The sequence below is a fragment of the Mixophyes fleayi genome, chromosome 2 (assembly GCF_038048845.1).
Source record: "Mixophyes fleayi isolate aMixFle1 chromosome 2, aMixFle1.hap1, whole genome shotgun sequence".
Lineage (NCBI taxonomy): Eukaryota > Metazoa > Chordata > Amphibia > Anura > Limnodynastidae > Mixophyes > Mixophyes fleayi.
Window position 1 is genome coordinate 61,383,347 of NC_134403.1, and position 27,589 is coordinate 61,410,935.

The 27,589-nt window shown below is 42.4% G+C and overlaps 1 protein-coding gene and 1 pseudogene across 1 annotated transcript in view; both read right to left on the reverse strand.

Moving 5' to 3' along the window:
- Positions 1-27,589, reverse strand: part of LOC142139809 (tripartite motif containing 13-like) — a 693,488-nt pseudogene that overhangs the window by 605,336 nt on the left and 60,563 nt on the right.
- The window catches only part of LOC142141018 (uncharacterized), a 130,102-nt gene that overhangs the window by 76,476 nt on the left and 26,037 nt on the right, over positions 1-27,589 (reverse strand). The window contains exons 6-10 of the mRNA XM_075199080.1: positions 15,132-15,172; positions 11,552-11,586; positions 5,896-5,975; positions 4,112-4,140; positions 3,763-3,833 (exon numbers count right to left, since the gene is read on the reverse strand). Coding sequence (XP_075055181.1) covers positions 3,763-3,833; positions 4,112-4,140; positions 5,896-5,975; positions 11,552-11,586; positions 15,132-15,172 — 256 coding nt within the window. The remainder of the gene's footprint in view (positions 1-3,762; positions 3,834-4,111; positions 4,141-5,895; positions 5,976-11,551; positions 11,587-15,131; positions 15,173-27,589) is intronic.

Below are 27,589 nucleotides of genomic sequence, written 5' to 3' on the forward strand. Positions count from 1 at the left end.
GTTACCTGAAGAATAAACAGTCTGCAACAGTCTGCAAGGGATGTGGTCAAGAGTCTTATGGACCCTGGAGAGATGGACAAGGTAGACCAGTAGCTCCCAGAGTGTATCTTCCAGACCTAGCGGAGGCAGCACATGGTTTGGCTCAGGTGTGTACAGAAGGTATGTGCAAGCTGGTAAGAGTATATTGGGGTGCACCAGACGTTTCTTCTCAAGCTAGTAGGAAGGCAATGTCCTGTCTTGATTGAGAGAGTGTCAGGAAGATGATACCAATAGAGCCATCCCATACCCCTCCTACAGGTGAAATTTCTCCAGATAAAACAAATCCATGTCATCCAATTACCACATCGCGGGATCCTCAAGTATGCACTGGTGTACCGATGAAATATATCTTGGTAAAGGTGTATTGAAATGTTTCTAATATATTACTGTGTCATACTCAGGGCTTTTGTTATTCAATGTGATAGCCCTAGAGTTATAAAAGGTAATAGGGGTATTCATGTTATTGATAATAAATGTATAATGTATGAGCAGTGATAACAAATTACATACTTTTTCATTAGCCACAAACCAGTGTGAAAACAAAGTAACACTACTAGCTAGAACGAATTTAATAGAATGAGGGTTGAAACTTGATTGAAGTGGCTGGTAGCTTTTGCCACTAGTCCTCCCCACTATCAAGATTACACCTGAGCTGCCTCTTAACCTGTTGACTTTTGAAATGGTTTTGACTTTTCTTGTGATGAGTTTGTAACTGAGAGACTGGTCTAGACCTTGAGAGGAAAGGTAAATAGTGAGACAGCAACCAAAAACGCTCAAAACACTGTCTCCTGAGGTGTTGCACTAACTGTCAGGATGTTGGTCCGGGAGAGTAAGTTGTGGAACTGTAACTTCCTATGCTCCGGTTATTTGACAGACAGGTGTCAAGTGTTGATGACCAGCATCACGTCTTTAGGGGTAGCAGAGAGACACTAGTACCCATTCCATCCACTGCAGAGAAGCCAACACCCAGAGAAGGTTCCAATTACACTTGTGAATCTGTTCTGGGAGGCCCCGATTGCAGTTAGCAACACATGAGCCAAGGACTTTGCAAAGACAGTTGCCCAGCATGAAGTGGTAGTTTTTTTTCCCTCATCTCATTCTCTTTTCAGGACAGTCAATTCTTTTGATTGTAGACAGGTGACAGAGGCTGGTTCAAGTAGTGATATTGAGGAGTTGGGGATGAAGGAGAAGTTGGTAGCACAATCGGTCCAGCCAATTACTCTATTCAATTCAGAGGTAAAGGAAAAGTTGGAAACCTTTGAGCTTGGAGAAAGTGCGAGGGGCTATTGTCTGAGGAGTATCACATCCGTAAGTACGTGGACCCCATAGTTGAAGAAAGGTACATCCAGCGATGCCAGTCCAGTAATATTCGGATTTGAGCAGGCATCCTTGAGAATGATTATCATTCTTGGGTGGGTAAGGTTTTAGACCAAACTAAGTGCTGGGTGTGCTCTCACGTGCTTCAGAGTTATATTGAGTAGGACTAGTTCTCTTTCCACTAAATATTCCTGAGATACCCGAATTATGGGGTGGGAGGTCACTAGGGGAAAGGTAAGACAGCTAGGTCCCTTAGTTTGGAGTCTCCCAAAGATACAAGGAAACTTGAGCATGTTGTCTGAGTTAAAAGACATGCAGTGGACGAATGAACCTGTTAGACATGAGGAACTGTAGTAGAATATTCTATATTGTTGATACATGTTCTATCGTACCCTTACCATTCCAAATAATGCATTACATGTTTTATTGCACCCTTGAATTGCATACAAAAGGTTATTCCAAGCTCCAGAGGTATACGGTCTATAGTAAAAGTAAAAATTGTTTCTAGGATTAAGACTCTCTCTTATGGTAACCTGTCTGGGATCTACAGACAGCATGGTCATACACCAAGGGGGAATTTACAGCAATGAAACGTGATACTGAGATCCTACATATAAAATCTTTAAGGTGATAGTTTATTATTATTATGCGATTGCGATCAGTACGCCACATGGCACGGCGCTATCTCACGATAAAATACACTCGCACACTCACATCCATTTATTTATATATTTCATATTTATAATGGTTCCATTCCACAGTGATTTATGAGCAGATGGTATTTAGTTTATAGTTATATATATTAAGGTTATATGTACACTTTAGTGATATTTAGGGTTCAGGTTACAGGAAACATGTCATGTTTAGTATCATTTTAATCCCCTATGTGTCCGCAGTTGTGCGGTTCATTCACCGAAGGGATCACACATTGCATACTCTAGTTAGCGATGTTAGGGAATAAATGTTTAAAATGTTACTGACTGTGTATTGTAAATAGACTAGCTTAAACTGGTTTCTGGGCAGGAGAATCATCTGGAATGTTGACCCCCACCCTTGGAGGGGGTTGTTTGAACTGGCCTATGACCTGCATTACACTGCACCCTCCTGAAGCCTGGACCTATAGAAGCAAGCCACATCATCTGTATTATTTTCTCTGTAACACTGAATGTATATAATACAGCTTTGCTGGGACCAGCTTCAGTCATCTCTGACCACAGTCTTCGGGACTGAAGTATTGTAGCTGGTACCAGCTGAGCGCAGCGAGGGAGCGGCGGTATGTATGTATGTATTTGGTATCGGCTGTAGTGTATTATAATTATGTATTGAACTACTAAACTTTTGCTTTTTCTAAATAAATCGACTGTGCTTTGGACCCACAAGAAATCACTTAGACAATGCTTATTGGAAAACAATAAAACTACTTTAATAAAACCCATAACTTCTACCTAAAATATGTAACCTATTAGTGTACTTAAACTGTCAAAACTAGCCGATAAACAAAATATAGAGGGTACTGACAATGGAGTATGAACAGAGAGAGGCATTGGGGTTGCTCTTCTTAATGTCAGCCAATACAAAGCATCAATTTATATAATGTTTAATTTTGAACAGGGTACCTTTCCCGATGTATATAATATTTATCACCCTCAGCAACTGCCCTTAAAGCCAGGGTGCTGATGACACTTTCATACAGTGGTATAACCCAAGTATATCCCAATTCTGGTGGACTGTTATCTCCCACTTAACTAAACTTAATAGATAGCAAAGCTTTATATCACCATTACAATTTCTAATAGGAATTATTGATAGCTATACACATAAGTCTCAAAACAGATACCTTATTTTGAATGTTTATTTTATACTAGAAAGTCTGTTACCTATGAATGGATTTTGATCCTTCTAATCTGGCTGCAAATGGGAAATAAAGATCTCCCTTTAAAAAACAAAACAGACACAATCAGTACATCGATCTAATTTATAAGCTGAACAGGTGTATCGGTGGCTATAGAAATGCTGGAACCAATTTTCTTTTGTCCTGTAGGGTGAAGTTTCAGATCCATGTTACAGGCACTGTATCTTTGACAAATGTCTCTAGTTCTCAAGACGCTTTGGTCAAACATTATATTGTATTGCACTTTACCGACACGTGCGGTCCTTACTACTTCTTTCTGCACAAATGCAACTCTATATTAACTGCTGCCATCTGCATAATTTTATTATCGTCTTTTCATTTTTGTTTTATGTATTATTTTAAAGTAATTGTATATGTAATACTAAAAATGCAGTCAAAATAATTAAAAAACAAATTGGCAAAAAAAAATAATGAGATAGGTGTGTCTGATTTATACAGATTTTGAAACCAAACAAAGTCACTTTAACAATCCACAATACCAAATAAATCCTTACTTTTTATAGAGCAATTAAAAACTGGCAGATCTGGATCGTCAGCATGAGAATCGCTTGTCAACAAAGGATTTCTGCAAAAAGGAATGGATGATTTAACATTTGAATTTCAACTGGGATTGTAGTAAGCTGTGATTTATAAACATCCTGCATTACTACTACTGTACAGTTTACATGAGCTACTGTATAAATCACATTTATCTCACTTATTTTTAAAATTAACACCTATTTCTAGAACTATGTACCTCCACAAAGACCATATCTTTCTGTCCATAGCTTAAATAATATTTGCAATTGCTGTCTATACAATCAGCATTTATAAGTTTCTGTTTGTTAAAAAAGTAAAACTCACCGATCTGATGCAGATGTCCCTGGTGCTTCCTAAGAATAAAAGCACATTGATAGTTACAATTATTATAGAACAAGGAGATGACAGTTGTAAAAGCCATACCAAGGAAAGGGATTTCATATACAGTTATTAGCGGCAACCACGGCTACGGTGTGACAAGCTCTTTACTAGCTACAGCTCTAGCTCTAATATAGGATATTTGAACTAATGGCTGGCTTGGTGTAGCCAGTCATACATCCCCGCCCCTTGTCTCTGGTGATGAAGTCCATGCACTTCTCGCATATCTCTCCCACAGCCTTCTCCCACCTCTTCAAACAGTCCATCTCCTCTGGTACCTTCACCGCATCCTTCAAGCATGCCCTTGTCTACCTATACTCAAAAACCTTCCTTGATTATCTCTCTCTCGCTTACTCCTGCTCGATCTCTCTCCTCCCTTTTGCCTCTAAGCTACTTGAGCGGCTTGTCTACAATCGCCTCACCACCTTTCTCTCTTCTAACTCTCTCCTTGACCCACTTCAATCTGGATTTTGCTCCCTCCAATCCACAGAAACCACCCTTGCTAACATATCATGGACCACCAACTCCTCCTGCAAACCCTCAACTCCATTGGCGTCTGCGTCACTGTGCTCTCCTGGCTTACCTCCTACCAATCCAACCGCTTCTTCTCTGTTGCTACCGCTGTCTCCACCTCCCCTCCTCATTCTCTACATGTTAGTGTCACTGAAGGCTCCATTCTCAGCCACCTTCTCTTCTTTTACACTCCCTCCCTTGGAAATCTCATCTGATCCTTCGGCCTCCAGTACCAGCTTTACGCTGATGATTCCCAAATTTACCTCTCTTCCACTGACCTCCTCAATCATGTCTCCAGTTGTCTATCTGCTACCTCCTTTTGGATGTCCCAGCACTTTTTCAAACTAAACAGGTCTAAGGTCAAACACATCGTCTTTCTCCAGGGTTCCCTCACCTTCTCTCATCTCTCTTTATCCATTGACAACAAACATTACTCTCTTCTCTACCCCACAAGTCAGTTACCTGGGCATCATCATTTACTCCTTAATCTCCTTCACTCTCCATATTCAATCGCTCTCCCAACCATGGTACAAGCTTTCAAGGTTTCAACAGACCCTTTCTCTCAAAGGACACTACCATGACTCATTCACTTGCTTGTCATCTCTTGTATGGAGTATTTGCAAATTGCTCCTCTTTTGTCTTCGTCTCTCCCCACTTCAATCCATCCTTAACACCGCTGCTCTTCTCATTTCCCGCTCATGGTGACCTGTGTCAGTCTTCCCTCTCTGCCAGTCGCTATACTGGCTCCGTCTTTTACAGAATTAACTGAAAACTTCTCAATTATAAAACCCTCACATACTCCTTCCTCCCCTACATATCCAACCTCATTTCCCTCCACTCTCCCTCCTGATCTCTTCACTCTGCCAACAACCATCAGCTCAGCTAGCGGCTGATTATGTCCTCTCCCCCCTCCAGAATCCAAGACTTCTCCCGTACTGTGCCCCACCTTTGAAAAAATCACTCCCAATCCCAATGAGACTCTTCCATGTTTCAAACATGCGCTAAAAATTAATTTTTTCATACAAGCTTTACACCCTTCCTCCCAACTCATCCCCTACCCCACTCCAAACTCTGTCCCCTTTAGATTGTAAGTTCTCACAAGCAGGACCCTTCTTCCCTGTGTTTTACTTCCTTTAGTATCCTATTCACCTGCACACCCATATCTAGCTCCTTCAAGCTAGTTTTTGTTTACTGTGAATTATTTTCAAAGTACTGACCATATTATCTTCTTCATCCACTACATAATATATGTAGTCAATTTCTGACTGTTCCCCCAGTTTGGCATTCTGCAGGACTTCTGCAAAACAATATGAAATATGAATTAACCGAGCAAAAAGTTTCACAGTTGGTAAAAGAGCCTTTCTATCTTAGTGACAGTCACATTTAACTGCAGAATATACAGACACAGCACATTTCATTTTGCTCAACATTTTACATTTTGTCCACCTCATACAAACACAGGAGCACATCTACGCCCCGGTTTGTAAAATGTCCTGTGCAAATACTCTGCGTGATCATCTGAGCCAGAATGAACGTAATAAATTATAAATTATAAATGTCTTTATTAAATGCATCACATGTGCTTTTAATGTTTATTAAATTTTGACTTGTCCACATAAAAATGTGCTTATTTTTTGCCAACGTGTGTGTGTGTGTAAGATACAAAAGGCATTCTATAGAAAGTAGACACAAGTCCAATCTCTGCCACATCTACGGAGGTACAAAAATCAAGTTCTCGTGCTTGGGGGGGGGGGGGGGGGGGGGGAACGCAACACCCCATAAATATCTACTCTACACTCCCTGAAACTCATTTAAATTTCTCGTTCCGCACCCCAAAATCAGATTTTTGAATGTGAGCACAATCTGAGGTGAATGCAGGCATCTAATTTACATTCAGCAAATGGTGATCTGCACAGCTCTTCTCTTTAAAAAGTGCAAAGTGCTTCCCTCAGATGCTACCATATTGATTCATGTGTGTACTGTTTGCCACCAACATCCCAATAAATCTATAAAAGGTCTTCACCTACAGCTGCATCTATTTCCCATAGAGCGCTATGTACTCACCGATACTCAGTTGCTCCAATGTCTTGTGTAAAATAGCATAGATTTATACATGGACAGATGCAACCAGAGAATACAAGAGACTAATCCCACAAAATGTAAACTAACATAAAAAGAAGCCTTCTAGGACACAATGAAATAAACAGGGAACAGCAAACAGATCCAATAGAAAAATTGGAGCAAGTGACAAACAAAAAAAAGTGTGAGATTCACAATCCGAGATCTGGACAAGCAGTAGACAAGGATAAACTGTAAAAAGTAGAGGTCAACACAGGTGGCAGACGGTAAGAACGGTAGCATGCATAAGTCAGTACAGGCAGCAGATGGGAAGAACGGTAGCATGCATAAGTCAGTACAGGCAGCAGACAGGATAAATGAAAGGCTGAGATCAGTATGGACAGCAGAAAGAATAACTGGTAACAAGCACAGGTTGAGGCAAGCGGCATACATGATTGTTCAAAAACGAGCAGGATCAATAATGGGCTATAGAACCTGAACATCTAGGTAAGCTAAGCCTATTACAGGCAATGAGTGAATGGCGGTGACCGCCTAATCCACAATGGACCTATCCCAACAGTGGATCAGTTCAGCCCTAACAGCGCTGATAAGCAATGTAAAACACCTGTGTCAGAGACTGTAAATGCAACCAACACACAGATCAAACAGGCTGAGAGACAGTGGAATGCCTGAGTCTGCCACTGTTTCTATCCCAGCCTCTGTCCACAATCCTGACAATGTACTTCCTGGCACATTTGTGTAATTTTAGGCTCCAGACGTAAAGGAGTAGGATTTGTGCTAGACGTATGTAAATGCTAAAGTCGCATTACCTTATTTGTACACAATATAATAATGTAATGAAGTGTCATATACACGAGAGAATTGTGTCTGGACAGTTATTAATGAATACAAAAGTCGCATTTTCATTATAAAATATAATTATATACAAACACAAATTCAAAATGCAAATACAAAGTAAATTAAAAAACAAACATCTGTTGCTTGACCTTTTAATTATATATATAAAATGGGAATCTTCTTTCCTTCAGTAGTCCAAATGGAAATGTCAATTAAAAAGCACTGCAAATAGACGGTCCTCACTTCATATAATATAGCTACCATGCTAATGAATCAAGTAATCAGCTGGACAGAACAATACACAATCAGCCAATCAAGCAGTTAGTGCTGCCGATAGTCATCATTATCACTGCATCTCGTACCTGCCCTCCAGCACCTACTGCTGACATCCATCACAAGCAGTACCGTGCGAACTGTCCTTGTAGTCGGACCAAATCTCACTAAACGAGAGTCACCAAAATTCAGGATAGTTGAAAGACAGTCCTGCTCTCTCCTACCTGTTCTTGTCACTTTTACCACCTGTGGCTGCTGATGTCTTTAGTTGCTGCTTGTCTGGATCCTGGAATGTTGGAGGCCCTATTTGGGAAAAAAATGGGTACATGCAATTTAAAAAACTCCAACCAGCCCTAGGGCTAGATTTACTAAGCTGCGGGTTTGAAAAAGTGGGGATGTTGCCTATAGCAACCAATCAGATTCTAGCTTTCATTTGTTTAGTACTTTCTACAAAATGACAGCTAGAATCTGATTGGTTGCTATAGGCAACATCCCCACTTTTTCAAACCCGCAGCTTAGTAAATCTAGCCCCTAGTGTTTTACCAATACAAGCCATGTTTTATAATTAGGCCTCCCTCCAGCCTCAACATTAAAATACTAGTATTCACATTTAATAAATACATCTATTTTCCTGCCTCCAAACAACTCCAGCAATAAATTAAATAGCATTTACGTTTAAGAAATATATCTATTTCCCGCAACCATCACTGCCATTAAATAATTCATATTTACATTTAATAAATAGACGTTATTTTTTCCCCAAATAGCCCCACTTTCATTTAATAGCCCCCAAACCACCTCAGCATTAAATTAAAGGTCCAATCATCCCTTCTTAAATTAAATAGGCCCCAATATTAAATTAAAGTGACCCACATCACCCCACAAATAAAATAGCACCAATTAAATAATTAGCCCCCACCTAAACTCCAGCATTAAATTAATAGCCAACCTCCCACATTATATTAACACTCTCCCCCTTCTCTCATGCCTGAGTATGTGCCCCCAATTGATATTAAGCCACCATAGAGCCCACAGATCATATTATGCCACAATAGTGCCCCAGTTCATACAGTAGTGCCCCCAAATCATATTATGTCACAGAGTGAACATATTAACACCACTAAATTATATTTGTATAAACTTTGAGTTTATATAGTCATTAGGAATAATTATGGACTATACAGCATCCTCCCCCCCCCGTTTTTCGGTGTGGCAGCCTCTCACTCCCCACCCCCGTTTTTCGGTGTGGCAGCCTCTCTCTCCCCACCCCCGTTTTCCGGTGTGACAGCCTTTCTCTCCCCCCCCCCACCCGTTTTTCTGTACTTGCCTTCTCAGCTTCTTATCTCTTCTTGTTTCTGTCTGTTTTCTTCTCCTGTCTGTTCCTCTGGCAGCTGCACATGTGCTCTGGTGGCTGGTTCCTGGGTAGGAGCCAGCCACTAGGAAGCTTGTCACTGCCAGGCTGTCAGTGTCGGTGCACTCAGTGACTGCCAGGGACCCGGCCCATCTGACCATCGGCCCTTCTGGCATTTGCCAGAAGTACCAGATGGCCAGTCTGGCCCTGCTCTCCTGGTATAAAGAGACGCAAGTCAAAGATACATTTTTTTGTATGTATGGAGAGAGTCATATTTTCGGTGTACGAGCAGTACTTTTGTTTTATTACACAAGAAACAGACATATGTCCAACTCTAAATGAGTTCCAGTATGTTCTTTCAAGAAAAATAATACATTTCACTATGTAGATAATTGTCAATTTATTAGAGCACTATTCAGCAAATATAATTTTGTGGCTCACTACTGCACTTAAATGTAATGTATTTTAAAATGTAAGTCTAAAATAAAAGTTAAACTTTGGGCACTGCAATTGCTTTTTTTTTTTTCTTTCAATAAAAAGTTCTTTAGTGGTTCCCCACTGACCAGACACAAGAACAGTGAAGAACTATTGCTGGACACAAAAGCAGACTCAAATGTCTGTAATACATTTAGATGCTTCTTTTTATTTACAGGAAAGTGCATTTATATGCATGTGAATTTTGTTATTTCATGAGTCATTTGTACATTTTTCCAGTAGAAAAGGCGTTACAAAATCTCGAGAGGTTAATCAATGACAGATAACACGTGTTTACATACAACAGGACACTTAAACACTCTCATGTTACCCTCGTATTCAGGAGATAATTGCGTACTTATCTAGTACTGTAAAGATGTTGTTTTACCTTTCAGAATTATAGGGTATATAGGGGGGGGGGGGTGATGAATGGAAGGAGGACATGTAGGGACCAGAGGAAGGGATGGGGAGTTAAGGATTCACCCATCAAGTAAGAGAAAAAATGAACTTGTTTAGAAATATCATTCCATGCTCAGATTACACTAAAACTGAAGTGGAGGCTGGTTATGATATAGGGCCCATGAGGACCAGACTTTGTAAAAGAAGACAGAGGAGCCCCTCAGCACACTAGTAATGTGCTCCGTCTGGTAGGTATGCCAGATCCGACTGCAGACCATCTGAAGTGTTGGTGGTGTGGAGCTCTTCCAAGAGGCCGCTATCTGACATGTGGCAGCGCTGATGATGTGCCTGAAGAATTTATGCTCAGATTTGGTGAGGTCTGGGAGGGGCAGTGGTAGTAAAATATGCTTAGGGTCGGGTGCTATATGAGTATTTAGGATTGTTGAGGCTAATGTGAGAACTGCTGTCCAGTATGGGCGGATCCCGGGTCAGTCCTACCATATATGCATGAACGTTCCTGTCTGACCACAGTTTCTCCAGCAGTCGGCACTAGTCTGCGGGTATATTTTTTGTAATCTCGAGAGAACATAATACCATCTATGTAACAGTTTGTTAGCATTTTCTTTGATGCAGACATTTATAGAGCAGCGAGCTGTACAATCAAATATATCCGACCACTCTTCCTGATCTAGTTCGGTACCCAGGTCTGCCTCCCACTGCGTCTGAAAACGATCCTTAACAGGCGGAGTGGTGGGAAGCAAGGTGTTATAAAGAATAGCTATAAGACCTTTGGAGGCTGGGCCCGAAAGGCACAGGTTCTCAAATGTGGTGGGTGGTCTAGAAGAGAGTTGAGCTTTAACTGTTTGGTGGTAGTGCCTAATCTGAAGATACTGATGGAACTGTCCCGGAAAAAAACCACACCGTTCTACCAGCTCAGAAAATTGTGGAAATATTGCTGTTTTAGTTATATGATTGAGTAACAGCAACTTGCCCTTACCTGCCCATTTCGTATAAATGGAACGAGATAACCCGGGCGTAAAGGCTGGATTAGACCATAAGGGCACCAGAATCGAAGGGGTAGGTGAGAGGGATGCTATACGGTTACATCTAGACCAGATGTACATTTCAATTTTTAAAGACAGTTATGAGGAGTCACAAATGAGCAATACCTTAGGAGAAAAAAACTGAAAAGCTATAATTAAGGAGCTGGTGCAAGAGTTCTAGTAGCCAGCTCTTTGAAGTAACAGTTTTACTTTTGCAGGTACTAAAAAAACACAGAAAAGAACATACATTCATGAAGATGCATACTGGACAAATAGCCCTGCAGATGATCCTTAATGGGTTTTATTTTCAATATTTCCCATCTACAGCTATCTAGGTGTTACAGTTGATATTAAAGTTATAATTAGAAAAATGAAATGTATATCTGTAAAAAGTATGATTGCTAGAAGACATCTCACCAGTGCTGCATGTCTCCTTTGTTTTCTGTCTCTTCCTGAAACAGAAGGCATAAATATTATAAATACACTGTATAAGGCCCCATAAGCTTCTGAATTAAAGGAGAGCTACTACTTACAGAGCTAAAACACATACTAGATGTTTTTAAAATAGAAGTTGAAGAATGTAAATAAGGGTCGTCGCAATATTCACAAATATGTGTGCACGCACTGACCAGTACTGATATTTTAGACAAGTGCAGGCTTTGATCATGAGGAAACATTTACACTAAGATAGTCTGGTGACAACTGAAAGGTAACACTTAAGCTACCATGCTTATTGATGACCAGCTAATAAGCAGCTTCATGTCCCACAGAGTTTCATGATTGATGTTCATCCTGGAGATGTAATAAATTTATCTAGAAACAGGGACAGCTATTTTACCGACCCTATCTTACCAAAAATACCAAAGTGAAATAACACAGTGACTCCCCAGAGCTAACACTGTTTTTCAATAAAGAACAACGCATGGACTTGTGACCAACTGTTTCTCCCCTGTCTAGAGTAGAATCTGAGTTTGAGGAAGAGACTTCAAAACCTACCACAAAGAGTGAAGTAGCATGAGGTGAAATCCCCCAACACCCCATTGGCCCATATGTAAGTCTATTTGGTCTTTCCCCTAGCACAAAACATTTGTTAGATAACCACAAGAATAATCTATTTTATTATTAAGGGTCTGAATAACACCCGACTATGTTCTAACCGTATTCTTTCTTTAAAGCAGGTGTCGGGAGATATTCTATTTTAGCAAGAGACCCATTATTCAGGTACAACACTTTCTGGCCTGTGTTTTAGTAGGTTTTCTGATATTTACCACATGTGTGATCCTGGAGTCAAGAATTGGGGAGTTGCTATTCTTTTTTAAAGCAATCTCCATTTTGATCCATGTGACGTGATCTCAGATGAGTTTAGTAGATATCTTATATTGACAGGTACCTTAAATAATTCTCCAGTCACCTTGGTGAACGTTTCAGGTTCAAACCAAGACGAGTCTCGATATTTTACCTCACATTATCAAAAAATGTCTTAACAAAGAAAGGGAGAGGTGTTGATGACAAGGAATTTTTAATTTTTAATACTATCTTAAATAAGAATGTAGAAAATTGTCTCCCTTTAGAGGATAGGTCTAAAGCTGTCACTACCCTTCTTAAGAAACGTATATTGCTTGATTCTTAGAAACTATGAGTACCCTGGCTATGGATTACTGCAGTAAACCACATCTACACAAAAATGTACATGATCTTTAAAGAACCGGTTAGAATTTCAATAATGACTAACTTTTTTTTAGCATTTGACTTATGTGGCATCTTTTTATCTCCCTCCTCGACATGACACTTACATTAATCTCGATTAAAAGAAGTATAGATTAAGAATCATACACAAATATTTAATTGAGTAATTGTCTTTATATCAATCTGAAGACTATGATTTTTTTGGGATGCCCATAATGTTGTTATGAGGGGACATCTTATACAAATATCCTCCTAGGAGGAAACAAGCTTCTAAGATATGGGTCCTGACTAAGCAATTCCAGTCATTAGAAAACCTTCATAAAACTACAAATATTCAACATGGCCTGGACAATGTCATAAAGGTGAGAGGTGAATTAAATATCCTTTCACCAACTTGTAAGATGTGAATATTAAGGAAGCTTAACCACAACTACTATGAGAAGGGAAATAAGGCAGCTAAAACAGCCTGAAGGCATATATTTTGTATTAAATATAATGGATGTAATCTCTCATAAGATCCGTCAAAGTTTATCAGAGAATTTGAAAAAACTTTCAAAGAAATTAACTATCAAAACAAATTAATTAATTTGTATTACTCAAATGTAGCAATTCAAATTAATACATAATTAATACATAGAGCCAGCAAAGGCTTATTTCTTTATGAAATGATATTAAGCTGTTCTCAAAACTTTTAGCCAAGAGTGAATCAGGATTTGTCCCAGGTTGTCAGACAAGGGGTAATACTCACTAAACAATCGATTTAGTGCATAAAATTAAAAAGAATAACCTTTAAAACCCATTTACGGAGGTTATGGTTAATGGCACAAGTTTAAATGTCATTCATATTGGTTATTGTACTGGACCAGGGTGCCCAAAATCCCCTCTTATTTTTGGATTCACAATAGGATATTTGATAGAAGAAATGTGATCAAATAGAGACATTGGAGAACAGAAGTTAGATTGTCAGGAATATAAATTCTCTCTGTGCTGTGGATCTTCTGTTCACCCTCTCTTCATCCCATACATCCACTTTTTGTAAAATTTTAGACTCATATTCCATATCGTCAGGGTCAAATAAAGTATTCTAATTCTGAGCCCCTCCCTTTACACATTTCGGGACCAGATACATTTTCACCTGAAACTACAATTTCAAGTGGAGAATTGATAAAATTAAGTATTTGGACATACTGAAAAACATATTATAACCATTTATATATTACCTGATAGGCTTTGTCTTTAATAACCACACAGTAAATATACCTCTTAGGGACTTTCATGTTAGAAGAACTGCAAATTCTTACGAGGGTTCATTCAACATGCTCCAAGGCGCAGAGCCTGTCTCTAAGTCTATTTCAATCAGAATTTGGCAATGTGGGTCTTGTTTAAGTTCTTTATTTTTGCCATTTGGGTAAATGGTTGCCAGTGCTTTCTTGGACTTGCCATTCAACAAACTTAATGATTTTCAAACATAAAACCCCTACCTTGGCACCTACCACCCAATGGGTACCAAGATCAGTTGCCGTGCTTTTCAACACGGGGCTGGTTAGCCCTAGAGGTATGATCTTAGGGGAGCTGCAAATGATGCACCTCCTAAGTCCAATATGTGGAAATGTGACCAGCTGTAAATAGGACGCATCTCCAGGGGGCTACACATACTTCTGCACACTCCTACTGCAATTACTTGCGATAGCACATCCCTGATGCACCTCTCCACTCTCCAGGCTTAGAGGGCCGTAAATTCAAGTTATGTGGAACTCAAAGTCAGCTTTTGGGCTTAAGTGTGATCAATCAAGAATTGATTGCAACTTATATTGTTCCCATTTATATATTTTTTATATTATGTGTTTATTAGTGTTTGGAGTTAGTAACTTTATGGAATTATTTTCCTGGCATTCCATATAAATATAATAGGGATAATATACACATTACTGGAGTTGTGGAAAAACTCCAGAAGTAGATGCTTATCTGCATAGGATTATTCCCATTACATAATACATATAATAGTAAAGAAAATTTACATTTCTATTAATATACTGCTAAATTAGCAATACATATTAATTAGTAATAAATACTAATTATTAGTAACAGCCTAAGAATAACATTACATAAAATGTTAGTTTTAAACAGATCCTAGTGCCTCCACCAAACACCAATGTCATATTATTTACCTGACACTGCTGGATTTCTATTTCCTGAGTCAAACCCATCCATATATTATTACAAGTGGAAATGTCATAATTGAACAGAAAGCTATGGTGCACCTTGTGAAGAGTTCCTTAATATTATATTACCATGAGACAGAAAATGTTACCTTTGTGTATTGTTCTCTTCACGTTTCCTTCTCTTCTTTTTCTTAAAATAATTTAACAAAAATGTGTTGCAGTGATTACATTCTTGTACAAATGCATTTTAATAGCTATTAACATATTAAAAGTAAGACCCATTTTCATATTGTTGTGACCAGAAATTAACTGAGTTTCTCAGTATAAAAAGGCACATTACATACAGTATAGCTTTATTTAAAATTCACGCATCAGCCCAAATAAAGACTAAATAAAAATATGAATGTTCAAACTAGCGGGTCAGAAAGTCAATCTGAGCTGACTGTATTGAGACTGTTAATAAGTTATGCAACTAAGAGTCTTATTAAAGCCACAATTGTAACATTCAATAAATGGAAAATGGCCCTGGTTTGCTAATGTTGTTCGCCGTTGTTATTTCTTTATATAGTACTATGTTATAGTTCAATGTAGTATAGGCCACATTCCATACTTTAACCCCTTTGTTCAACAGGAGGTAATTATATGTCCCAGTGCCTTCGTACACCTTATGTCCGGTAGCTCCTGGTCCCTGTGTAGTGGCCAAGAGGTTCTGGGCCATTAGATCACTCATGCACAGCACTCTATGCAGAATGTATGGGAATCAATGATTCCCCCTTATGCCCTCTAAAACCTCGGTCATCACCAGGGTTTTCCACAGAGCAGGGAGAGCCCATGTCTCTAGTAGAACTCAGAAGCTGCCCACACTCTGCCCCTGCTCCTTAGATGTCATTAATATCTAAGCAATATTTATTCATGTAAAAAAAGAAGATTTTTACTCACCGTAAAATTGATTTCTCTTACCCCATTGGGGGACACTGCGAGACATTGGGTATAGTAGGTGGGACTAGGAGATTAGGCACTTATCAATTTGTTTGTTCCTCACACTCCTCCCCTACTATGCCTCTCCTATTCAGCTCAGAGCTGTTTTGTATAACCAAGCCAGAAAGAAAGGAGAAGCAATACAGAAAATAGCACCAAAACAGCACTACTTTCAGAGCAAGGGAGGTTGCGCAGTTTCCCCCAATGGAGTAAGAGAAATCGATTTTACGGTGAGTAAAAATCTTCTTTTCTCTTTCCTACCATTGTGGGACACTGAGAGACTTGCTCTGGAACAGCTGCGCGCAACATCCTGTGGCCAATGCTCGCTCACATGCAAAACCATGCCACTAAGAACTGTGCAGAAGTTGTGGACGTTGCCACGTGCACAACTGCTCCTGTGAAGCACTCTCCGATGTGCTGTCTAAGAAGCACCAACCCCCCGGAGAGTGAGCTTCAAAAGTCACTTGAACTTCATTGGGACGTGTGAAAGCATTGTGATTCACACCAAATGCTGTACAATTTCCAGACCAATGAGAATGGGTGCGAAAGATGCTACACAAGCTATATTCAAGGTACCCAGCAGCCTCCTGCGAAGAATCTGTTGCCTAAGACCCTGGTCTCCAACGCCATGGCACTAAGCTAGACGAGATCAAAAGAGTGGCAGGAGAGACCCCTGAACTATAAGATCTGCCGGCATTGGAAGCCGGAAGGGTGGTGTCAGCACCAGCCACCGAATGTATGAGTACCATGTTCTGTGAGGCAAACAAGGGTCCACCAGGTCAGCTGGAAGCTGCCGCCTTTAAAAACTCTCTAGTGCTCACAAGAACATGGGACATGAAAGAGACCGATGCACCAGTCCGAAGATTCAGGGAAAAATACTGGCATTGAAATTTTTTTACCTGAAGGTCTTACAATCCTGAGCTGTAAAGGGTGACCTGAGAATTGAGTTTGGACGCCTTGGACTCAGGCTATAACCTGGTCGTCTCTCACATTTCCCTCGGACCACGTGTTCCCGCCTTGATTGTACAGATATGCAACAGCCGTGGCATTATCTGCCAAAATGTCTAAAGGTCTCCTGATTAGGAACAGCTGAGCCTGACCTTGTGCAGCTGTGAGCTCCAAATTTGAAAGAACAGTTCTTTAGGGAGGTTCAAAAGACTGTGGAACCCTAAGCATCCTAATAATCCACCTCCACCTAACAGACTATCATCATCATCATCATCATTTATTTATATAGCGCCACTAATTCTGCAGCGCTGTACAGAGAACTCACTCACATCAGTCCCTGCCCCATTGGGGCTTACAGTGTAAATTCCCACACACACAGACAGAGACAGGCACAGAGAGACAGACAGACTAGGGTAAATTTTGTTAGCAGCCAATTAACCTACCAGTATGTTTTTGGAGTGTGGGAGGAAACCGGAGCACCCTGAATTGAACTTATGACCCCAGTGCTGTAAGGCATAAGTGCTAACCACAATGCCACCATGCGCCTGTTATGACCGGGGTTCAGGCCCTGGTGAACGACTGACCTCACTCCTGACTTATTTTGGCTAACCACCACAAAAAGGATATACAAGTGGGTTAGGACAGAGTGAATATCTGTGTGTCCAATAACATGGGAGTCAGAACATTTCTGGAGAATTTCCCTCTGGAGATGTTGGGAGTGAAGCGTGCAAACTTTAGTGCCTAGAACATTGATACCCTGATTTCAAGAAGCCTCATACAACTGAGCAGAGAAATGTCTGTCTGAACCAGGAGCATCCTGGTCGTTCGCTGAAGTGAGAGGACCCTGTCCCCTGGTAGGAAGACCCAGTGGGTCACAGCATAGAAGATGAGGCATAAGAAAAGCATCTGCTGTGGTAGGAAGAGTGAGGACCTGGGTAGGTTCCGAACCCAGTAGAGCACTTCCAGGAACTGGATGGAGATCTGGATCTGAGAGAGAAAAAATAAATAAATGATGGAGCCTTCGGATAGAGGTCGTCCAAACAGTGTATTGTTGTGATTTGGCGGGCGTGCAGTAGCCCTGCCCTGACCGCCATTATCCCGGAACCCCTTGAGCCACACGGTCCATAATGAGAGGCGGGGCCCTGAGCCGGAACTGAAGCTTCTGTACAGCCAAAGCGGAAAAGACACCGGTTCCTCCCCTAGAATGGTACATGTAAGAAGACCTGCTTAATGTGTATTGAGGCCAGGAAGTCTCTATGTTCACTGCCTGCAATGACTGTGCATAGTGACTACAATTGAAACAAGAGAATAAAGGCCTACCTGTCGAGGGACTGCAAGATTAAATGTGACGGAAGAACCTGTCTAACTGGGGGCCAGGAGGAGTTTGTAATAAATTACCCCAACCTCCGGGAATGTTACCAGGCCTATAGGTTCCTCACGTAACTGCCACAGTGCATGTACTATATGCTCCTATGGGAGGCGAGGAGTGACCATGCAATGTCGCACCTCGACCCCAGAAAAAGAAACTAAAGAATTGAGAAAGTCCTTGTCATGGCCTGGTGTTAGGAACTTACCTTGTTCCCGTTCCGCTGCGCTGTCAGCGTGGTCTGACAGCGGTGTCCGATCTGTGCAGCGCTTCTTCTGTTGGCGCTGCCGCACTTCCGGGTTCTCCCTGCTGCCGATCATGTGACTCCTGGGCGGGGAATTCAAACTCCTATATCTCCCCTCCTCTGACACGCTGCCTGTGTCAGAGCAAAGCGTTTCCTGTTCCTGGCTACAGTTCCTGTGTCCTGACTCCTGTGAACCTGCTCCCTGTGTATCCCTCTATTCCTCCTACTCCTGTGTACCTACCTGGCTGTGACCTGACTATTCTTTGGCTTATCCCTGGCACTACGAACTGGACTATCTCCTGTGTACCGACTCGGCTGTGTTACCAACTATTCTCTGGATCTCCCTCTGGCACCGTATATCTGATATCACCAGTGTACTGACCCGGTCGTGTCTCTGGACCCATATCCTGCCACGCACCCATTGGCTCCGTGCATCTACCGGTTACTGTTCCAGACCTACAACGCCTGGAATTAACGGCTAATCTGGGGGCCGCGACCTGCGGTTCTTCGGCAGCAAAGTCCACACTACCTTGCGGTGGTTCTTGGTGAAGACCGGAAGGCCGTTAGACTCCGCGCCCTAGGTAAGCCTGTGCTAATACTGACTAAGGCATCATAATCGTAACAGTTTGCTCTGACCCACTTATCTACTGATGGAAGCGACAGGGAATCCCACTGCGAGAGTACTACTGGATAACTTAGCGGCTCAGGTTGAAGAACAGGGGAAAAATCAAGAACAGTTATTACAGATTCTGCAGACTCTGTCTAACAGGTTGGATACGCTTCAAGCAGCTCAGGTGGCAGCTCCTAATCCTCCACCTGCTCCGGCCCCACAACCTGCCCCCGCTCCAAGCAGTTCGGCTGTATCTGCTCCCACAACCTCTCAACTCCGCATACCTAACCCACCCAAGTTCAATGGGGATCCCAAGGAATGCCGAGGGTTCTTGAACCAGTGTGCTATTCAATTTGAACTTTTGCCTGGAAACTTTCCTACACAGAAAACTAAAGTCGCTTATATCATTTCCTTATTGTCTGGTCAAGCGCTTGCCTGGGCTTCTCCTCTCTGGGAACATGATGACCCCATCCTCCATAATTGTGCCACTTTCCTGGAAACCTTCAGACGCATCTTTGATGAACCCGGACGAGTCTCCAGTGCAGCTTCTGGACTCCTCCGTCTGCACCAGGGTACCCGTACTCTGGGCCAGTACGCCCTTCAATTTCGCACTATGGCGGCCGAACTTCGTTGGAACAATGAAGCTTTAGTGGCCACATTTTGGCAAGGCTTGTCCGATCGTATTAAGGACGAGCTAGCGGCCCGAGAGTTACCCACTACCCTGGATGATTTGGTCTCTCTCTGTAACCAGATTGATATACGTTTCCGTGAACGCACTCAGGAGAGAGAGAGTTCCCGTCGATCTACTTTCCGTTTGGCTCCTCGCTTCCAAAGTCCTATTACACCGGAGGAAGAGCATATGCAGTTGGGAAGAGCACGTTTATCCCAGGAGGAAAGAGAGAGCCGGGTAAAGAATCGTTTATGCCTTTATTGCGGGGAACCCGGTCATGTCCTGAGTCAATGTGGGAAGCGGCCGGGAAACGATCGGACCTAACTGATGACGGAGAGACTAAGTTAGGTATGAACATTCTCTCTCCTATGGATTCTAGTTTTTCTATCCAAGTTCTTCTGCAATATACTGATAAACAATTGTCTCTTCCAGCGCTTATTGACTCCGGTGCAGCGGGGAACTTTTTACGAGCTGACATTGTAGAGCGGTTGTCATTGCCTAGGCAACCCTTAGATCCACCTATTGCCATTACAGCTATAGACGGCAGTCGTATCATTGGAGGATCCATTAAGAACAGAACTGTCAACATTTCTCTACGCATTGGAGCCTTACACACTGAGGAAATCTCCTTCCTAGTCATTCCAGAGGCTATCAACCCGTTGATTTTAGGCTTACCTTGGCTCAGACTTCACTCCCCCACTTTAGATTGGCAGAAACCGGAAGTCCTTGCATGGGGTTCAGAGTGTCATTCCCGATGTCTTCCCAGGATTCATAGACCCGCTATGGGCTGTCTTTCAACATCCTCCGGTATTCCTCCTCAATATCATTCGTTTTCTGACGTCTTTTGTGAAAAGGAGGCTTCCAAGTTACCCCCTCATAGACCTTGGGATTGCTCCATTGAATTGTTGCCGGATAAGATACCACCCAGAGGACGGGTATTTCCATTGTCTCTACCCGAATCAGATGCTATGTCCCTATATATTAAGGAGAATTTAAACAGGGGTTTTATCCGGAAATCCTCGTCACCAGCAGGAGCAGGTTTCTTTTTCGTAAAAAAGAAGGACGGCGGATTGCGTCCTTGTATAGACTACCGTGGCCTCAACGCCATAACGAAAAAGAATAGGTACCCCTTACCATTGATCTCTGAACTCTTTGATAGGATCAAGGGAGCTTCAATTTTTTCTAAACTTGATTTGAAAGGGGCCTACAACCTTATCCGTATTAAACAAGGGGACGAATGGAAGACGGCGTTCAATACGCACGATGGGCATTTTGAGTATCTTGTCATGCCATTTGGACTTTGTAACGCTCCTGCGGTTTTTCAAAATTTCATTAACGAAGTTTTTCAGGATTTCCTGTATCAATTTGTTGTCATCTACCTAGACGATATTCTAATTTTTTCACCTGATATTATTACTCATCGCCATCATGTCTCCTTGATTCTTCAACGCCTTCGGTCACATCATCTGTACTGTAATGTGGACAAGTGTGTCTTTGAAAAAACGCATCTTCCTTTTCTTGGTCACGTGGTTTCTGGCTCCGGATTACGTATGGACCCTGAGAAATTAAAGGCGATTTCTGACTGGCCCCAACCGGTTGGCCTTAAGGCCATCCAGCGTTTTATTGGGTTTTCTAATTATTACCGCCACTTTATCAAAGGGTTTTCGTCTGTTATTGCACCCATCACTTCCTTGACCAAGAAATCTGCCAACGCTAAAACCTGGCCACCAGAGGCGGTAGAGGCCTTCAAGTATCTTAAAGAAGCCTTCATATCGGCACCTATTCTTCAACAGCCAGATTCTTCCTTCCCCTTTTTTCTCGAAGTTGACGCATCCTCCGCTGGAGTGGGAGCTATTTTGTCTCAGAAGAATTCTACTGGAAACTTTTCTCCCTGTGGCTTCTTTTCTCGTAAATTCTCACCCACCGAAAAAAACTACGGCATTGGAGACAGAGAACTACTTGCTATCAAATTGGCCTTGGAAGCTTGGAGACATCATTTGGAGGGAGCCAGATTTCCTGTTACTATTTTTACGGATCACAAGAACCTGCTTTATTTACAAACTGCATCTTGCCTCAATCCCCGTCAGGCCAGATAGTCTTTATTTTTTTCACGATTCAATATAATCATTACCTTCAGACCAGGGTCCAAGAACAAGAAGGCTGATGCCCTCTCGTTCCTTTGATTCTATGGATACCGAAGAAGAGAGTGTTAGGTCTATTCTAGATCCAGAATGTATTTTGGCTACTACTCCTACTCGTTTGATTATTCCTCACGGGAAGACTTTGGTTCCTCCACATCTCCAAACTAAACTCCTTAAATGGGCTCATGCCTCCCGTTTTTCTGGTCATGCCGGTATAAAGAAGACCTTGGAATTTATCTCCCGTAGTTATTGGTGGCCGGCTATCCGTTCGGACGTTCGACAGTTTGTGACGGCGTGTTCCACTCGTGCTCAAAATAAAGTTCCTCGTCAAGCTCCATACGGTCTGCTGCAGCCTCTGCCAATTCCGGATCGACCTTGGAGTCATCTTTCCATGGATTTTATCACAGATTTACCCTCCTCCAGAGGGTTCTCAGTAGTGTGGGTGGTCACTGATCGCCTTTCCCAAGCCGCTCATTTTGTGGCATTAAAAGGTCTCCCTTCTGCTCCTATTCTGGCTCAACTCTTCATTAAAGAAATTTTCCGCCTACATGGCTGTCCAGATATTATCGTTTCTGATCGAGGAACTCAGTTCGTGGCAAGATTTTGGAGGGCCTTTTCTCGTCTTTGTGGAATTAAGTTAAATTTCTCTTCTGCATATCATCCTCAAAGTAATGGTCTCACTGAAAGGACGAATCAAGAATTGGAGAAATTCCTCAGATGTTTCATTTCAGCTAAACATGATGATTGGGTTGATTTATTACCTTGGGCAGAATTCGCTCACAATAATAATTCACACGATTCTACCTCCACTTCTCCCTTTTTTGCTCTTCAGGGATTTCATCCTAAAGTTCCACCCTTCAAAGAGTTAACCGCTTCTGGAGTTCCTGCAGTTGATTCCCTTCTATCGGACTTCTCGTCTAGGTGGGATCTTATCAAACGCAAATTACTTCACACCTCTGCCATCAGTAAAAGAGCATTTGACAAAAGAAGAAGACCATCTCCACTACTTACTCCTGGTGACAAAGTATGGTTGTCTACGAAGAATCTTCGCTTGTTGGTCCCTTCTAGGAAATTCGCTCCCCGATTTATCGGTCCCTTCAAGATCATTGAGGTCATTAATCCGGTGGCCTTTAGATTAAAATTACCCCCTACCTTGAGGATTCCCAATGTCTTCCACATTTCCCTTCTCAAACCACTTGTTATTAACAAATTCTTCTCTTCAAGAAGACCTCCTGCTGCTATTTCTGCACTAGATCAGGAATTTGAGGTGAAGGAGATTCTAGATTCTCGGATTTCCAGAGGTTCCTTGCAGTTCCTGGTTGACTGGAAAGGTTACGGCCCTGAAGAGCGTTCTTGGATTCCTGCACGAGACCTTCATGCTACGAGTTTGTTGAAGAAATTCCATACCAAGTTCCCTCAAAAGCCTTATAGGTTGTCCGGGGGGGGGGGGGGGGGGGGTACTGTTAGGAACTTACCTTGTTCCCGTTCCACTGCGCTGTCAGCGTGGTCTGACAGCGGTGTCCGATCTGTGCAGCGCTTCTTCTGTTGCCACTACCGCACTTCCGGGTTCTCCCTGCTGCCGATCATGAAACTCCTGGGCAGGGAATTCAAACTCCTATATCTCCCCTGCTCTGACACGCTGCCTGTGTCAGAGCAATGTGTTTCCTGTTCCTGGCTACAGTTCCTGTGTCCTGACTCCTGTGAACCTGCTCCCTGTGTATCCCTCTATTCCTCCTACTCCTGTGTACCTACCTGGCTGTGACCTGACTATTCTTTGGCTTATCCCTGGCACTACGAACTGGACTATCTCCTGTGTACCGACTCGGCTGTGTTACCAACTATTCTCTGGATCTCCCTCTGGCACCGTATACCTGATACCTTCTGTGTACCGACTCGGCTGTGTTACCAACTATTCTCTGGATCTCCCTCTGGCACCGTATACCCGATACCTTCTGTGTACCGACTCGGCTGTGTTACCAACTATTCTCTGGATTTCCCTCTGGTACCGTATATCTGATATCACCAGTGTACTGACCCGGTCGTGTCTCTGGACCCATATCCTGCCACGCACCCATTGGCTCCGTGCATTTACCGGTTACTGTTCCAGACCTACAACGCCTGGAATTAACGGCTAATCTGGGGGCCACGACCTGCGGTTCTTCGGCAGCAAAGTCCACACTACCTTGCGGTGGTTCTTGGTGAAGACCGGAAGGCCGTTAGACTCCGCGCCCTAGGTAAGCCTGTTCTAATACTGACTAAGGCATCATAATCGTAACACCTGGTGGAGCTGACAGGAAGAGAGGTCCTCTTACCTGCGGTGGCCCCTGAATACCACTTTGTAGTTCTGCAGAAGTGAAAGGTTCCGTTTTTGGAATGTCATTTTGGATGCCTCTGGTTAACTGCTCTGACCCTAGCTGGATGGCTTTATGAATAAAGCTATGACTCTGTTGGGTCTAAACAAACTGCATGCCATCACTTAAACCGAGTGAAGACTCAGATACACTTCTTGTCAGAGAGACCCTTAGAGAAACCTCTCTATGGCCGTGTGGGCTGCGTAGGGATAGCAGAATAAGTGAACAGACGTGCAACAGGTCTGTCAACCCCAGGGGTTGTTGCTTATTTAACCATTTTCTCTGCCGGGAGAGGAAAAAAAAAAAAAAAAAAAAAGATTAAAAAAAACTGCACAGCCTATGAGGAGATGGTTACTTACATAAAGCTGGTGCGAATGGAACCACAGACTCACGTTCTGCAAAGATTATGAAAATGAGTCTAATGCACTAGCAGAGATTATCCACCCTGTGAGTGAATGAAGAATTCTCAGAGATCAATGTTTTTGTCTGTAAATCCAGAATCAACTAGCCATCCTCTGGTGAGGAATGAACCATATTCTGATCCTGACTGTGACCCATTTTGAAATGCAAAATTATGCTTATGCCCATCCTTTGAGGGGAGGGTCTTTTGAATAGGGCAAGTGCGGATGGAGCCACCAGCTGAAGTTTTGCAGAACCTAGTGTGTTTGATGCTTAGGATGAAATTATCCACCCTGTGAATGGATGCGGAATCTTCTGTAAAAACAAGATCTCACTAGCGATTTCCTATGCTTACCCCTGTGAGATGGTTAGCAACCCTGTCTTTGTCTGTGTGGACTCAGACTGGGATCATGGCATAGCGGCTTCCGTCCGGAAACATGTGCTTGGCACTGGTATGAACTGTGCGGCCTGAGTGTGTGTGTGTGAAGGTGTAGGAAACGGAAGTTCACGTACCTTTGCGGACCCTAACATCACCTTAGTGAGTTACGGCCAATGATGCTGCAAGTGATTTAGGCCAGAACGGCTTATCCAGCTGCTGAAGCCTGACCGGAAGCACATCATTCGCAGACCTTAGCACTATAAACTGCACATCTGGGTTATGCTGTCCAAAAGATAATATAAAAATTACATTTGTCACATGTCTAATGCCACACGGACGTACCAAGAAGTCCACTTTTTAGGCATAATGCAATGCTACAAAACGTGTCACAGAATAAATCTGTATATCATGCTCATGGCAGATGGATAATGTAGTACAGACATACCAGCGGCTCCTATTTCTGGAGGTCCCTTTTCTTTTTTAGACCAAATGCAATGCTATAAAGAGTATAACAGAATAAATCTGCATCTAATTGCTTTTGGCACATCTTCCCCTTTATCAGACACATTGCAATGTAAGAAAAGTGTCACAGGATAAGAATTGGAAATATATATATATATATATATATATATATATATATAGTGTCCCAGGGCAGAATTAAACATTAAAGCAGATACGGGTACAGAGGCACAAGCTAGAGGAGACAGCGTTAGAAGAGAGTATACTGCACCAGTATGCTGTGGAAATGGCTACCGATCGAGAGCCCATGCTGCTGGGGGAGGGGAAGTTCTGCTTCCCTGCTTCCACTATCCAGTCTGTCTCTCTGCATTGCTGAACAGTCCTATAACATGGCTGTCGGCTGCTAGTCAGAGTTAAAGTGCCCAGGCTGCCGCGCTATGTCTTCAGCGTATCGCCTCCTATGGAGTGTGATCGCTGACTGTCCCCCATAGATGAAGTGATGGCTTCCGTTCCATGCTCGTTGCCTAGGGGGACAATGCCAGTAAATCTGACGGGACGGGAGGAGAGGCTGTAACAGCTTCACTCCTGGCCGACCTACATACAGCTGCTTTGTCTGCTTCCCTATTAGCAGACTCATAACCTAATGACCCTGCAGCTGCTCATATATATCTAGGGCAGGGGTCGGCAACCCTGAGTCCTGGCACGCCGGCCGTCCGTCTGACTGTTCTAAATGACAGCCGGAGAAGAGCTGAACTGCTGCTTCATTTTTTTAACTATGCTTAACTATAAGGGGGGACCCATGGAGTTGCTGTACTGGGGCAATGAGTTTCTCTAGGCAGCTCTGTATGTATGTGTGCGTGTGCGTGTATATACACACACACACACACACACACACAACTGGCACACCTGGGCTTGACTAGATTTTAGCCGGCACTCCGATAGAAAAAGGGTACCAACCCCTGATCTAGGGAGAGCTGCCGGCACAGCGAGGAGTGAGTCAGCTCAGAAGCTGCTGCCTCCTCTGCAGGGACCAGAGTGAAGGGAGCCTCGGGCTTTACACTCCTCTGGCTCTTGGTTCAATCCCTGCGCTGCACCAAAAGAGTGAATAAAAATAAAGTGAAAACCTATAACTAATAACAGTATAGTCAGGAGCCTATACCGAAGTGACCTATCTTCTAGGCACTTAGGAAAAACTGAGGTCTGAGCTGGATAGGAGGGACATAGTAGGGGAGGAGTGTGAGGAACAAACAAGTTGATAAGTTCCTAAACTCCTAGTCCCACCTACTATAACCAGTGTCTCGCAGTGTCCCCCAATGGTAGGAAAGAGAAAATACTGATTCTATTAAAATGAATATATATGGGGGGTAAAACAAATATGTATAATATAAATAAGTATAGACATGTATATATACACACACATTATAATATATTGTAACAAAGGGAGGCATTTAGCTGGCAATATGCAGAGAAAGCATGGAAGTAGAGTAAAACATTTGTGCAGTAATGCACCTAGATTGATGATAAAGACTTATGTCTGACAAATAGTTTAAAGTTTGGTTAACTTACATGTTTTTGAAGCTCCTTCCCCACAGCAAACAGACAGGGTGTGTCTGTTAGTGCAAACAGAAGCACTGATGGGAGTTTCCTCTTAAAGGGAAGGTGGGTGTGTCACCTGCCCATCAAGCTAAGCCTGTGGGAGGAGTGTCAGGTATAAAACCCTGCTAGTTTCATTGTTCAGGGAGACCAACGCTGGGGAAGCTGGCTGGTCTTGAGAGAGCTGGTCTAAGTCTAGCTAGTGTTTAGGATCTCCAGAATTGCTGTAAAATCTGTACGGTGTGAAAACATCTACCATCCTGACAATAAAACTGCATAAAAAGAAGAACTTGTTCACGTGTGCTTCAGCAGTAGCGGGCTCTTGCCACAATAAAATATATATATATATATATGTTTATGTATATATAAATGAATATGTATATCTATATCTATCTATCCATTAGCCAACGGAATAAGCCAATTGGCGCTAGGTGAAAACACAAATATGTAAAAGCGTAAAAATGCAATA